At 37.4% G+C, this 15,766-nt stretch overlaps 1 protein-coding gene across 1 annotated transcript in view; it reads left to right on the plus strand.

The window, feature by feature from the left end:
* Positions 1 to 15,766, plus strand: part of BAZ2B (bromodomain adjacent to zinc finger domain 2B) — a 157,387-nt gene that overhangs the window by 125,070 nt on the left and 16,551 nt on the right. The window contains 7 exon segments of the mRNA XM_014584318.2: positions 7,717 to 8,372; positions 8,759 to 9,029; positions 9,191 to 9,346; positions 9,844 to 9,891; positions 9,894 to 10,003; positions 14,572 to 14,882; positions 15,269 to 15,404. Coding sequence (XP_014439804.1) covers positions 7,717 to 8,372; positions 8,759 to 9,029; positions 9,191 to 9,346; positions 9,844 to 9,891; positions 9,894 to 10,003; positions 14,572 to 14,882; positions 15,269 to 15,404 — 1,688 coding nt within the window.

Raw genomic sequence — 15,766 nt, forward strand, 5'->3', positions numbered from 1 at the left:
GTTTGTTTCCTTATGAGTGAGATTGAGTTTTTGAAAGGATTAACCATGTCAGGATTCTTCTGCCCCTGCATCCCAGCTAGTTGAAACTATAGGCAAGTAACACTGCACCCAACATGTTTTAGATTGGGTTAGGAACTGGACCTGCGGACCCAATGAGGTCTCAGCCTTCGGATAGCAGTCTTAACACTGTGTTTGGCTGAACCCAGACAATCTTACAGAGGTCATTGTTGAAGAAATTATTGCAGCTATCTTTGAGAATGCTGAAATAGAATTCTGTGCTTCCAGAAACAGACAGGTGGACCAATGGAATAGAATAGAGACCCCAGAAGTAACCCCCAAAGCTTACAACCAACTGATTTTTTTTTTTTTTGGAGAGGTTTTTGCTATAGGGCACGTGCGCTCGCCAGACAGACAGAGAGACAGAGAGATAGAAAGCGAGAAATCCCCATCTTTCACCATTACCAAAAATTGACTCAAAATGGATCAAAGATCTGAACCTAAGACCTCAAACAATAAACCTACTGGTGGAAAATGCTGGGGAAACTCTGGGAGACATTGGAGTAGGCAAAGACTTCTTAAATAAGACTCTCAAAGCACAGGCAATAATCCCTAAAATAGACAAGTGGGACGATATCAGACTAAGAAGTTTCTGCACAGCAAAGGACACAGTAACAAGCATGAATTGACAACCCTCAGAGTGGGAGAATATTTTTGTTAAATATGCCTCAGACAAGGGACTGATAACAAGAATACACAGGGAACTCAAGTGCAGTCCCACTTCTGGGTATTTACTCAAAGGACAGGAGAATGCTCAGTCGGAAAAGTGCTTGCACATTAATGTTTATTGCAGCATTATTCACAATTGCCAAGACATGGAACCAACCCAAATGTCCACAAACAGATGAATGGATTGAAAAAGTGTGGCACATACACTCTATGGAATACCACTCAACCATAAAAAAAAAAAAGACCCTAGCATTTAATAGAAAGTAATCAGATATGTAGGATCTATTGCTGAGTGAAGTAAGCCAAGATATGAAAGAAAGATATTATATGTATCCACTTAATATATACCAATTATCTGCACTCTGTGGTAGAGATCGAAATATTGAAGGACCATAAAAGCAGTGAAAATAGTAAATGAAGATAAGACAGTGTGGAATGGGGTGGGAGAAGAGAGGAGTATAGAGAAAGATAGCAACAGAATAAATAGGCATGATAATAGTAGGCCACAGATACCGTTTATTACCTGTTGATGACGATGTGTATAGTATTCTCAACTGGATTGGTCTGACAAGTATTTCATGTTAGGTAAAGTCTTTTTACAAGCAAAATGAGAAGTAGTGATTGACTGTTTAAAAAAATATTTGGAATAATAATGATGATAATGATGATTGGGAAAAATAATAAAAAGCTATTGAATGATGAAATGGAGATTTTAATGTCTCTGTATTGACTGATATGCATGGTATTCCTTCTGGAAAAAGAAATGTAATATACTGTAAAATTATATGTGATTAAATGTAATATAAACAAGATTATGATAATAAATTTTGTTAATTAAAAATAAAAAAAAAAACGAATTCTGTGCTTCCATCTGATAAGAGCAAGCATGGAATAGCTTCCCACTACCATACTGGCAAGCCTATTGTTGAATGGCAGCAGTTGTGATAAGAGTGTCATCGTGTGATTAAATCATATCTAGAAACCCTGTTTTGTGACAAATGTATCTCGGTCTTAATAGCATGTACATATTGTCTACACATTCAAAAGGTTCAGCAACCCCAAAATCAGAAAAGTTGCATACCATTCATCAGCTAGAGGAATCAAGCACATGTCATCAGGGTCTTTGTCTGAAACTAACACACATAGTTACAGTGCCAAGCAGGGTTAGCCAAGAAGGACTGTTAAATTGTGAAATGGTATTGTTCAATATCCCTGCCTGAATCCATTCTTATGTAATAAATACAATGTCAGGCCAGCCCCATAGAACAGTGGTTAGGGGAGCCAAATCCCATATAGCTGGCCCAAATTGGAATCTTGACCCGAGCAGCTTGAAAACATGTCAGGCATGTGTGTGTGTGTGCTCAAAATCCTGACAGGAAGGAGAAATGGAAGAAAAAGGGTTGGGTGTGACCATGCCCCAACCCATTGGAGAGTGTCTCTCTCTCTCACTTCCTCAGGCAAGTGCACACCAATTGACAATTAAAAAGTAAATAAAATAAATACAGTCTCTTTCTTATATTTACATTGATTCCATGTCAGCTATTGTAAATAATACTGCAACACACATGGATGTACCAATGTTTCTCTTGGAGGCTGACTTCCTGTCCCTTGGGTATATACCCAATAGTGAGATTACTGGGTGAAAGGTAATTATAATTTTAGATTTTTATGAAATTTTTGAACTGTTTTTCACAGTGGCTACACTGGTTAACATTCACACCAATAGTACATTAGTGGCTTTTTGTTTTTGTTTGGTTGTTTTTTTTTTTGCTATAGGGCATGTGTGCTCGCCAGACAGACAGAGAGAGACAGAGAGACAAAAAGCGAGAACTCACCCCCCAGGAGGGATGGCCACGCCACAATCCCTTCTCCTCTCGGGATCTTGGGCACGCACGCACACGCGCCCGGCATGAGTTTTAAGCCACCGGGTCCGGGATGCAAACCGCAGTTGACTACATGGGAGTCCAGCGACATAGCCATTACGTTAACTGCTGGTCCCTACATTAATGTTTTTTAATATTTGACAACAGTTTTTTATTTTTGTTTTCAGAATAAATCCAATACTTACTAGCTAATAACTTTGATAAGGTTAAGAGAATTTTTTAGCACAGGTATGTGAGAGAATATTTGTGACTATTTTCATATGTGTGTTACTGGAGGTGATGAAGTAGGATGGTCTTGGCAGAAGTGCTTAAAACTCATATGAGGTGAAGATTTTCTTCCGACTGATTTAAAGACCTTCTCTCTCATTTGAGCATTTTGATTATGATGTATCTTGGTGTAGTTATCTTCATGCTTCTTTGTTTGGAGTTTGTTGAGTTTTTTGGATCTGTACGTTTATAGTTTTTGTCAAATCTGAAAATTTTTCAGCCATTACATTTTGAAACTTAATGTTCTTCTCTGCTAATTCTACTATTAATATCTTGTCAGTTCTAGGTCAGTTTTGGTCGATTGAGTTTTCTAATTATGTGTCATATTTTTGTGCTTCTGGATTTTATTACGTTGCCTATGTAAAAATGTATCCTGGCTTTCCCGATGACCCAGTAGTTAGATGCCAGACAATATTTTTAAATTTCTGTATATACTCTCAAACTTTGTTAAACTGAGCCACAGCTGAGTTAGTTGGAAAAAGTCTGAACCTTTCAGATGAGCATTTAAAATTGCTTAGCCAGAACCAGAACAGTTCTCACTCTAGGACTAATTTCTCCTTTACTGAAGCGAGATCCATTAGGATCTTGAGGTTTCCCAGCCTGTCAGTGCAAACAGGCACTCTTCTCAGCCTCTGTGAGCATCTGGCAGTCAACTCTCATCTTTTCATGTGTTTGTTTTTTCCTGTGGCCTCAGGGGGCTCTCAGGTTCTTCACATATCATTATTCGGCTAAATACTCAAGGGGTTCCTGTGTAGATCTCTGGAGTCCTCTCTCTGTGCAGCTCTCCTTTCCAGAATGTTCTCCTGAGTACTCCATCCAGATCGGTCTCCCTAGACCCACAGTTCTATCTCCTCATTTCAGGGAGTCTGCCAGGCTGCACCTGGATTCCTGCCGCCTGTGCTGTAGCCTAAAAATTATACCAGGGCCATCAGCTGGGGCAGCATAAGTCTCACTGAGTTCATTTTCTGTCTTTGATACCTGATGTCAGTTTCTTGTGAACTTTTGTTTCATGTATATTGTCTGTTTTTGGTTGTTTTCATAAAAAGAGGGTAGATCTAGTCCCTATATTTTTTCATTTAAAAAAATATATATTTAATTCTATTTATTTGTTATTTTAATTTGACCAGAGAGGGACAGAATGAGAGAGAGAGAGAGAGAGAAAGAGGAAAAGTGAAAAAGCAAGCTGCTAGTTCCAGGACTTGAACTGTGGTCAACCATGGGAAGTCCAGCACCCTTAACCACCACATCACTTGCCGGTCCCAGTTCCTATTATTATATACTGGTCAGAAGTATAAGTCTGATATATAGGATTTGGTTTTTTTAGAGGTTTTTGCCTTAGAGCGCGTGTGCTCACCTGAGAGCAAGTGAGAGACAGAGACCATGAGAGGGAAAGTGAGAAATCACTGCCCACCCCCCAGGGCGGGGGATAGCCACCATACCACAGTCTCTTCTCCTCCTAGGATCTTGGACATGCATGCACAAGTGCCCAGCGTGAGTTTCAAACTACTGGGTCTGAGACTCGAACCTCCATCAGCCACATGGGAGTCCAGCAATGTAAACATTATGCCATCTACTGGCCTCTTGATATATAGGACTTTAATTTTAATTAGAAACTAATTTCAAGGGACTAGAAGATGGCATATGGTTATGTCGCTGGACTCCCATGTAGTCGACCATGGTTCGAATCCTAGAACTGGCGGCTTCGTATTCAAGCCTGGCATATGTGTATGCATTCCCAAAATTCTGAGAGGAGAATGGAGGAGAAGGGATCGGAGTGTGGCCACCCCCCCCTGGTGGGGGGGGGGGTGATTTCTTGCTTTTTTTCTCTCTCTCTCCCCGGCAAGGACACATGCCCTGTAGAAAAAAAAAAATCTCTTAAAAAAAGAAAGAAACAAACAAATTTCAAGGGATGTGAAAGCTATTTCAAATATTAATATAGTTCTGGTTGGGTAAATTATGATGTACTCAAATAATAAAGCATGCAGCTGAAGAACAGTTATGTTTTGCCTTGGATAGCTTTCTAATGAATATTATCAGTGAAAATATTAAATTTACTCTTTTATTTCATCATTTAAGAAATATTTACTGAGCCTATGTATTACAACAGCCACCATGTTAGAAATTTGGGATCCAATAATAAGATAGCCATTGTTTTGCCATTAAGGTAGAGCTTATTAATTCAGATTCCACTGTGTAGATGGGGAGGGGAATAGAAAATAAACAGATTATTGTGTTTCATGGTAGATCCTATAATGGAAATATAGAGAATGATATTCTAAGATGAATGGAAGGGGCCCCTATTAAAGTAATCGGAGAATACGTCTGTGAGGAAACGATAGTTCATCTGAGACATAAACAAAAAGGAACTGGTCAACAAAGTAGTATGTCAGGCAGAGGGAACAACAAGTGCAAAAGCTCTGAGGACAGAAAGAACTTAGCATGTTCAAGAAATTGAAAAAAGCAAGAAATGAGAACCAGGGTTACCAAGGACAAGAGTACAGAGATTATAGAGGTTTTCAGGAACCAGATCATGCAGTGTTGTAGACCTTAGTTAGGAGTTTGGATTACATTCTAATTTGTAGAAAAATGAATAGTAGTATTTCATTTGTGTATTAGTAAAAAATGATAGTCATCGATAATATACAGAAGATTTCTGGGAGGATATATAGACAAATACAGGCACTCCCGAAGAGTAGGAATGGAAACTGAGAGAGTTTTAGATACCCTTTTACTTCTGAATATTTTACCTTGACTGTCCAGTACTTTTCAAGTTGACTAAAGTAGCATGTACATATATGTGTATATATATATATATATGTAGTTTTTGAGAGATTTTTGCTATAGGGCGCGTGTGCTCGCCAGAAAGACAGACAGAGAGACAGAAAGCCAGAAATCACCTCCCAGGGGGGATGGGCACGTTGCAGTCCCTCTCCTCCAGTATCCTCTCGGGATTTTGGGTATGCATGCACACGCACCCGGTGTGAGTTTAAGCCACCGGTTCCAGGACTCAAACCATGGTCAACTACATGGGAGTCCAGTGACATAGCCATTACACCAACTGCTGGTCCCCAGATTTATATTTTCAAAAGAGTCTTTAAAATTATTTTTTAAACAGTGGAAAGAAAGATGAACCAGAAGTTTGCAAAGAAAAAATACCAATAAACCTATGAAAAGATATTTAGCCTTACTAGTCATCAGAATAATAAAATTGAGATTTTTCAATGATGACAATGACAAAAAAGACTGACAGTATCCAGTTTCACTGTAGGCAAACAGATGCTATTATGTAGTTCTGGTATGCGTGTATATTGATCCTGGCATATGTTTTAGAGGGCAGTTTGACAATATATTTCAGAAATCCTGTAAATGACGTATCATAGGACTCAGTAAATTTTTTCTAGAAAATTATCCCAAGGAAGTAAATCAGAAAAAAAAAAAGAAGCAGATACAAATTTATCATTTATAATAGTGAATATTTGGGACCTATTAATATCCAATAGTAGAAGATTATTTAAATTACAAAATCATTGAATACTTGATAGCCATTATATTTTATTATGTAGTTATATATTTATTGGCACTTTGAGTTCTTTAGAGAGTACTATTTAGTAAGTTAAACTACTATGTTTATAATAAGATTTCTACTTTTCAAAAATATGTGGGTTTAGTATATATGTATTACAGGGAAAATTCCCGGAGGGGTTATATAAAAATGTGAATATTCCTCTTGGCTCCTGTCTACCCACTGGGTGTGGGGAGGTTCCTTTGACCCAGATGGAGCCCACGTGCTTTCTTCTGCTCCTTGGTGCCTCTCTGGTGTGCACAGACTGTGCAAGGGAACTGTACGAAGGACTCAGGGATACCCTGGACACTGAGAAATGGACTCAGTGGCCTTTGAAGATGTGGTTGTTAATGAACTTCACCATGAAGGAGTGAGCTTTGCTGGATCCTTCAGAGAAGAAATTCTATAGAGACGTGATGTGGAAAACCATCAAGAATCTGGACTTATTTAAATTATGTACAACAGCGGCTATAGGAAAAAAAAGAAGGAAGTCCACGTGGAGAACCCATCAGTCATATTACAGACAACCTCCTGGATGAGCAAGCAGCACCTCCTGGACTTGAACCATGAAAAAGTAAAGTGTGTGGAGAAGACTTCATTCATTCATCTCTAAGGAGGCCTATCAGAGCTCAGTGAGGGCAGAAACTGTAAAACTCTAAGGAATACATAAAGAAGTCACATAAACATCAGCAAAATGAAAACCTTCATTTCTAGCAAAACTGTGGGAAGAGCCATGACACTGCAAAGTGGAGTTGGACCTTATAAATGCAAGATATGTTGTAAAAGTTTTGATCATCATGATTTATTTCAATTCCATGCACAACACACTGGAGAGAAAACCTGAGTGTGCCCCATGAGGGAAAGGCTTTACTTCACCCAGTTCTATTAGACCATGAAAGAGCTCACACAGGACAGAAATTGTATGAGTGTAATAATATATGTGGGAGAGCCTTTGGTGGTCTGCCTTCTGATAGAAAGCATGAAAATACTAACATTTGAAATTTAAAAAAATGTTAATAGTAAATTTTGCTGTGTGGTAGAGCTCTTAATATTTGTATATACTTTTAATACTTATATATTTTAATTTTTAATGATATGTGTTGATTTCCCAATGAGTGAAAAATATGTAAGAAATATAGAGGGAATATGGAGACTATTAGGTAATCTAGAAAAGTTTAAGTATTTATGTATATAATTTGGTAAATAGTAATAAAATTTAATTATAGCGTAGTTTGATCTATAGTAACTGATCATCATAATATGTTTTTTATTTTGTAGGACTAGAAGAAATTGCAAAAGAGAGAGAAAAACTAAAAAAGGCAGAAAGTGTCCAGATCAAAGAAGAAACCTTTGAGACTTCTGGGGACTCTTTAAATTGTTCAAATACAGATCATTGTGAGCAAAAGGAAGATCTTAAAGAAAAAGATAACACAAATCTGTTTCTTCAGAAACCTGGTTCTTTCTCCAAATTAAGCAAGCTTTTGGAAGTAGCTAAGATGCCTCCTGAGTCAGATGCTATGACTCCCAAACCAAATGTTAGTGCAAATGGGTGCACATTGTCTTATCAAACCAGTGGGAAACAGTCACTGGGCAGCGTCCAACCAACATCAACCCAAAGCAGCATGGAAAAAGCAGATTCTAGTAATCTGTTTAATACCGGTTCCAGTGGTCCAGGGAAGTTCTACAGTCCTCTGCCCAATGACCAGTTGTTAAAAACACTGACTGAAAAGAACAGACAGTGGTTTAGCCTTTTACCAAGAACGCCTTGTGATGACACTTCACTTACCCATGCCGATTTGTCAAGTGCTTCTGCCGTGACTCCTCCGTCTCAGCCACCATCTAAGTCACCTTCACCTGCTCCAGCTCCTCTTCTTGCATCATCTTCTGCTCAGAACCCTGTTGGTCTAAATCCATTTGCTTTATCACCTCTTCAGGTCAGTACTGTTAACCGTAACTCACTTTTATTTTGCTTTATTTAATATTTGACTTCCTGAAGAAGGATCAGACAGAAACAGTATCATTGCAATAGTTGAAAAATGAAACAGGTCAGACTTTCTGTCACCACGTTTCATTAGAACTACGGACTTTTAGCCTATGTCTAAGTCACCTTCAATGACTTTAACTTAATCCTGGTGCAGTGTCTCTAGGAGGAAAATTTCTTTGGAACATGGAGTTTGCCATTGTTATTGCTAAGGGGTTTTTTCCTCTAATTGTGAGGAGTGAAAGAATTCTTTTTTCATAATTTGAAGAACAATTTCAGATTCCAAAGTTTTTCCTAACTTCTTAGATTAATCTGCTTTCAAATGTTTTGTCTTCGTAGATGAAAAGTGGAGTATCTATGATGGGACTACAGTTTTGTGGGTGGCCCACTGGTGTGCTTACTCCCAATATTCCATTTACATCACCTTTACCTAGTCTGGGATCAGGGTTAGGATTATCAGAAGGAAATGGTAATTCGTTCCTGACTTCCAACGTTTCAAGTAAAAGTGAATCTCCAGTACCACAGAATGAAAAGGTCTCTTCAGCTCAACCTGCAGCTGTTGAAGTAGCAAAGCCAGTAGATTTTCCTAGTCCAAAACCTATTCCAGAAGGTAGGTACATTAAGATGGTTTACAGCCACTTTTTTTTTTAATGGATTCCAACATTACAAGCGAATCTTTGCTAGTTCATATCAATAAATTTTTGATTTGTATTTTACCATATTTTCTATTTAAAATATTTGTAAAAGATCTATATATTTATCTTAACTTAGAAATGCAATTTGGTTGGTGGAGAATTATTGACCCAGAGGATTTAAAAGCTTTGCTCAAAGTGCTACATCTCAGAGGAATAAGAGAAAAGGCATTGCAAAAACAAATTCAGAAACACTTGGATTATATTACCCAAGCCTGCATCAAGAATAAAGATGGTATGTACCTGAAAGACAGCTGAGCTAATCTGTAGGTTAGTTAAGAGAATTAACTTTTTCATCTTAAAATACGTTTTAGTATGAGGGGGCTTCAAAAAGCTCATGGAAAATGGAATTAAAGTATGAGTATATTTTGATGCAGTGAGTTTTGATATCCACGAATAGTTTTTTTTTTTCATCATATGCATTTTTTTGTGAAATTTTCAGACTCATGTTTTATCACTTTTAATTTGCTCAAGAAACAGTAACTATTTCCATTCTTAAATTGCTATTACTTTCTTACACTGTTTTATACCTGCAAACATGTTCCTTTGTGTTTTTTAGAGTACACTTTTACAGGTAAACTGCCTGCATGTGCACAAGTGCACAGGTGCATTTGTATACATTAAGTTAGGCAAATGTGGTACCCCTAGAATGTTATTCACTCTCTAGAAGAAATTGCCAAGAGTAAACGCTTCATAGAGTACATTTTAAATTTAATTTCTTTTCAAATGTAGTTGCTATTATTGAATTAAATGAAAATGAAGAAAACCAGGTAACTCGAGATTAGTGGAGAACTGGTCAGTAGAAGAACAAGCTATGGAGATGGATGTGAGCATCCTTCAACAGGTAGAAGATCTAGAAAGGAGAGTCGCATCAGCAAGTTTGCAAGTAAAGGTAAAGTTGACTTAGAATAAAATGCATTTAGGATAATAAAATGGAACTAATATTTATGGCTAAATTACGCCAGTTACTAGTCTCAATGTGTTTACCTCATTTAATTCTCAAAATGGTCCTGAATTATTTTCCTGCATCTTACAGGCAAGAAACCAGGTTCAAAGTAAATAACCTGGCAGTGGTCATATAGTAAGTGGCTAAATGTTGACTCAAACCAAGTGACTCCCGAACCCATGTTCTTTTTACTAAATCTTGCTGCCTCCTGTTTACAAATATCATTTCTAGTATTTAGTATTTTACCACAAGCAGAATTTCACAATTTTCTCCATTATAATTTTAATGACTCTAGTACAGATTCTACCAAACTCCCACTGCAGTGTTTTGTATAACACCAGGAACTCCCTATACAAACCAAATTTGATGTCAGATGTTTCCTCTCTATAGTTTAAATTTGGAGAACAATATAGGTATATCCACATACATATTATGACACACAGACATAGAGTGTATGTCCACTTTTTGTTTGTTTGTTTGTTTGTTTGTTTGTTTGTTTAATCTATCTGGCATTACCATGTCACAGGCAGGGATCAAAACTGGTGTCCACTGGACAGGCTACAAGAAAGCTTTACCTTTGTGGAAGAATTTTTTATTTTATACAAAGCAGTGAAAGGTCTTCTCAGTTTCTAATAAGGTGCTATTTCTGAGTGGGTAGGTGATGAAGGAAGACGCCTGCAGAGGCTTAGAAAATTTAGTATCCTTGTAATTTGATTTGATTTTTCACATTTATTAAACAGGAGAAACTTATGGCATAATCTTATCCTGTACAATAATTAAAATTTTGCTCCTTAATTAGTATAATATAAGCATTTGGGTACTTGAGAATCTTCAAAATAATCTAGTTTTCCAGAGGCAATAAAATATCCTTTTCCTGCTACAGTTACCAATATTGGGAAGCAAAACTATCATTCAGTGAAACTATTGTGCTAGCAAACTATATCCCTCTTTTTCCTGGTACTAGAATACAGTATAAAATGCTTCCTTTATCTGGCATCTTCAACAAGTGAACTCTACATAAGTTCATTTTCTGGAGAAATGAAAATTATTCCATTTAGTGCCATAATTTTTAAAAATGTTTGTTGGATCTCTTATGTTATGCCTTTAGCTGCCTTCTTAAGTTGAGAATAATGAGTGTAATTTAAACTGTCTTGATGACACAGGATCATCAGCATGAAGACCAATTATTAGACAGTGATTCCCTCAGGAAATGTGAAGAGGTTTGCCATACACTAAATGATCCAAATGTGCTTTGCTTTTTAAATGTTCAATCTGTTTTCTGCAGCCTTTCTGTGGTCAGTCGTTGCTACTTGCTGGTTTAAATTAGTTGGTTCTTCTACCCTTATTTTCCTCCAACTTTTTTCCATCTAGTTGCCAATTTCAGTTGACTGTCACTTGGAAAAGCATGTCATCATGCTTTTTAAATTATGTGTAAAGCCAGAGTGCTGGCCTGAAACATTTTCCTGGTAACATAGGCAGATTGTGGTGCACTGCCCTTATCACATTGCTGGTTGCTTAATCATTCTTGGCTGTGTCCTCAGTTGCTAAGTGGAATACGCTTTTAAAGCAGGATGTTTTAACATCATGATAATGTATTACTTAGTTATTCTGTATTATTCTGAAAATTAAATTATAATTATATTAGTTTTGAAGAGTCTCAGAACAAAAGTGATTTTAAAAAAGTGATGAAAATAGCCATAGAACATTATTATAATATCTATAGAGGATTTAATTATGTTTTTCCTTAAAAAAGCCTGGGGAACAACTATTGTAAAGATTCATTAGCTAGGTGGCCCAGGTCTATTTGGGTATATTTATTTCTATTTTAATATTGCTAATAATTTAGAAGTTTTTTTTCACAGTGGGAAAATCTGTGAGTTCCTAGTCCAAGATCTGTTGTTGAAAGTATACAAAATGTCTAGTTACTTTTTTCCATTTCCTCTAGACAGCCTCTGTGTCTCCTTTCAAGTTTTCTTTTTTACAAGTTAATTGATCTCTCTGACCATTTGTCCTGTAAAATGGTTCCCAGGTCCGTGATTCTCTTCTGAGTGCCCTTCATAAAATATGGCACCTGTACTTTCCTTAATCTGGGGCTGTACCATTGCTGTGTGAATTTGTACCAGTTTTTTAGCAGCTTTAATGGGTATGCAGTATAAGAATATCTGGTCCTGTCAGAGTACTTTTAAGTGAGTTCTGTCACATGTTGTATCTCTCTGATAAGTTGCTTTAACATCAAAACTAAGATTTGTCTTTCTAATTTTTAAAAAAAATTTATGTGTGTGCAGTTTTCAGCATATAGAACTACATTTATCCTAGTCCCTTCATTCAGGATATTAAAATTCCTTTCCAGTATTATATCACCAGCAAGTTTATAGCAGTCAACCGAGTTTTTTGTGATTAACAAGACAGGCCCCATGTAGAGCCTTGGGGCACTGTCACTGAGGGTCTTTCTAAGGTGATTAGCCCTGGTTAATTGCCATTTTTTTGGATATGGTTTTTTTTTTGGAGAGGTTTTTCACTATAGGGCATGTGCGCTTGCCAGACAGACAGAGAGAGACATAGAGACAGAAAGCGAGAAACCACCCCCCAGGGGTGATGGTCACGCCACAATCCCTTCTCCTCCATTCTCCTCTCGGGATCTTGGGCACGCACGCACACGCGCCCAGCGTGAGTTTTAAGCCACCGGGTCCAGGACGCGAACCACGGTCGACTACGTGGGAGTCCAGCGACATAGCCATTATGCTAACTGCTGGTTCCCTGGATATGGTTTTCAACCACCTTGATTTCTCTAACTCTAATCTCATTCTCACTTTTTTGTATTATCAGTGGTCTCACAGCAGTCAAGATATACTATATTTATGGAATTCACTTGATTTAGAAACTTTATATCCCTTTTGAAATAAGAAAACAAGATTTATGTGACATAACTTGCATTTACGTGTATTGTGCATAGTTTTAGCCTCCCTTTCTAAATATAAATGTCCTACTGAGCTAAAGAGGAAGACTTTATCCTAATATAGAAAATAATGACCTCTTAAGAGATGTAATTTAAAGTTCATTTTCTTTTTTATTTAGCATGCATTTACTAAGTCCCTAATCCATACCAGGCAGTGGACACCACAAAATAAAGTAAACTATGGTTTTTGCCCTCAGAAAACTTGCCATATAATGAGGGAGGTAAGAGGTGCGTCCTAGGTGGATAGTCTAGTAGCTGTTTGTGGAGAAGTACAGGAGTACATGGATTTAGAAGAACTCTTGGCCTCTGGTGCAGATGTGGCAGCGATAAGGGAAGATTTCATGTAGAGGTTGAGATGGAACCTAAGAGATGAGTGTGGTTTAGGATCTGGAGGTTCATCATATATTCAGAGTAGCAAGTCATGGATTTAACTGTAGCACAAGATGTGTGAAGGGGAACATGAGAAAAGAGGTAGCTTGAGGTACTGGAATGCAGTAGTAAAGATTTGGGGCTGGGGGTGGCGGCAGATGGCATGGTGGTTAAAGGTGCTGGACTCTCACATAGCCAACCATGGTTCAAGTCCTGGACCTGGTAACTTGCTTTCTCACTTTCCCTCTCGCTCTTTGTATCTCTCTGATCAAACTTGAAAATAATAATAATCAAGTTAAATAAAATAATTCTTTTAAAAAAGGATTTTGGACTTGGTTAAAAAGTAGGGAATCTTGGAAGGGTTTTGAGGTAGAGGATAAATAAAAATAAGCTAAGTTATAAGGTCATTCATTTGTTCTATCAACATCTATGTATTGAGTGTCCATTATTTGCCTTCTCTGCTAGAGACGAATGAATAAAAGCAAGCATGCTTCCTACACTCATGGAATTTAGAAGTAGAAAGATGTTAATTAAATGATTACACTGATATAAATGATTACTTGCAACTATGACAAGGCTACAGAGCATTATATGATCCTAAGAGGACCTGAAAAAGGGAGACTTATCTCCCCGAGAAGGTCAGGGAAGGATTTTCCCAGGGGAGCCTTTCATGTTAAAGTAAATTTTAACAGGAGAGCTGCAGGATGAGTGGCATTAACTAAATGAAGTGCAGGGGAAAGCTATAGGGACAACGGTAGCAGCCATGCAAGGCCCTGTGAGTGGGTCTGAGTGGTGAGTCTGAGTCCAAGTTCCTGTGCAGAAGAATAGTGGAAGGAGTAACAATGAAAGGAAGAACAAAGTTCAGAGGCTACCAAGACATTTCCAGTTAAGTGATTCCATGGAAGTAATGAGCATTTAAGTCTAAAATCCTTTCGAATACTTTGTTCATTTTTGTTAAACCTTCCATGATACCAAAAGACGTAAGTTTGCTTTTTCAAAACTTTCTTATCATTTTTTAATTTAATTTTTTGTTCTTGTTTCTACCTAACATTAGGAAACACAAGGTAAAAACTTTTAGTAGAGATCCCTGAGATCTGCTGGTGTCTGTTGCTGTATTTTAAGTAAAGGTAATTCACCCATCTGACACTTGAAGAAGAAACCATAATAACACTATTTTTTGCAAGTAAAGGGTTGGATGTGTCCAGAGCCTGCATCAGAAAGGGAGGACTTGGTATATTTTGAACATAAGTCATTTACTATGTTGTGCAAGGAGCATGATGGAGAATTTACTGGTGAAGAAGAAAGCAGTGCACATGCTCTAGAACGGAAGAATGACAACCCCCTAGATATAGCTGTAACCAGGCTGGCTGATTTGGAGCGGAACATTGAAAGAAGGTATCTGAAGAGCCCCTTAAGTACCACCATTCAGATCAAACTGGATAATGTGGGCACAGTTACTGTCCCTGCTCCTGCACCATCCATTAGTGGTGATGGTGACGGGTAGGTTATTGAGATTAACTTGAAAAATTATTGTGCTTCTTTGCTAATTGGAGCCTATTTTCTATTGCCTGTTATCTATGTATCTTCTTGTATGTCTGTGATCCAAATGGATCATGCTATTTGCATGGTGCTTTGTAAAACATTTTTTTTTTTGTTATGTGCGTTGATAATCCTGCAAAGTGATCTTACATTTACCTGGTTGTGACTAAGCTTTGAGGCACGTAGCCACAGTCTGTGCACTACATCAAATTTAGTTGCTTAAACCTTATACTTATTGGCTGTTACATGTTTTCGTCATTGCTTGGCTTTCAGTGTGATGATTGTTTCACATTCAGTAACCATAAGTGTGGACATGACCTACTCAATTTTTCTATATTTCAATGCAGAATTGAAGAGGATATTGCTCCAGGGCTCAGGGTATGGAGAAGGGCATTATCAGAAGCTCGCAGTGCTGCACAGGTAGCTCTGTGCATTCAGCAGTTACAGAAATCAATAGCATGGGAAAAATCAATTATGAAAGTTGTAAGTGTTTTTATTTAAGAAATATTATAACTAATTTACTTTATCCTGTTTCTCTTCCAACCTCCAGATCTTTCTTAATTGTATATTATTACCTATTGTCACAGTGGTATATACTGCACTTAAGTTTGCCTAATTCTGAAATATCATATAGTTGGATGCTTGCTTCCTTATTTTGACCTTTTTAAAGGAAACTCCCAAGTGTGTTATCTTTTCATTTTTAAAATCTTGCTTCTGCCTCCCTTGAAGATTGCTTATAACTGTAACCCAAGTTGTCTTCTGAATTCTATCAGCACAATAGTTGTTACTCTGAATATCATGAACCTTTTATTTTTACTCTTGTAACCATTCCAGTTGCTAAGATT

The sequence above is a fragment of the Tupaia chinensis genome, unplaced genomic scaffold (assembly GCF_000334495.1).
Source record: "Tupaia chinensis unplaced genomic scaffold, TupChi_1.0 Scaffold146346_1, whole genome shotgun sequence".
Taxonomy (NCBI): Eukaryota; Metazoa; Chordata; class Mammalia; order Scandentia; family Tupaiidae; genus Tupaia; species Tupaia belangeri.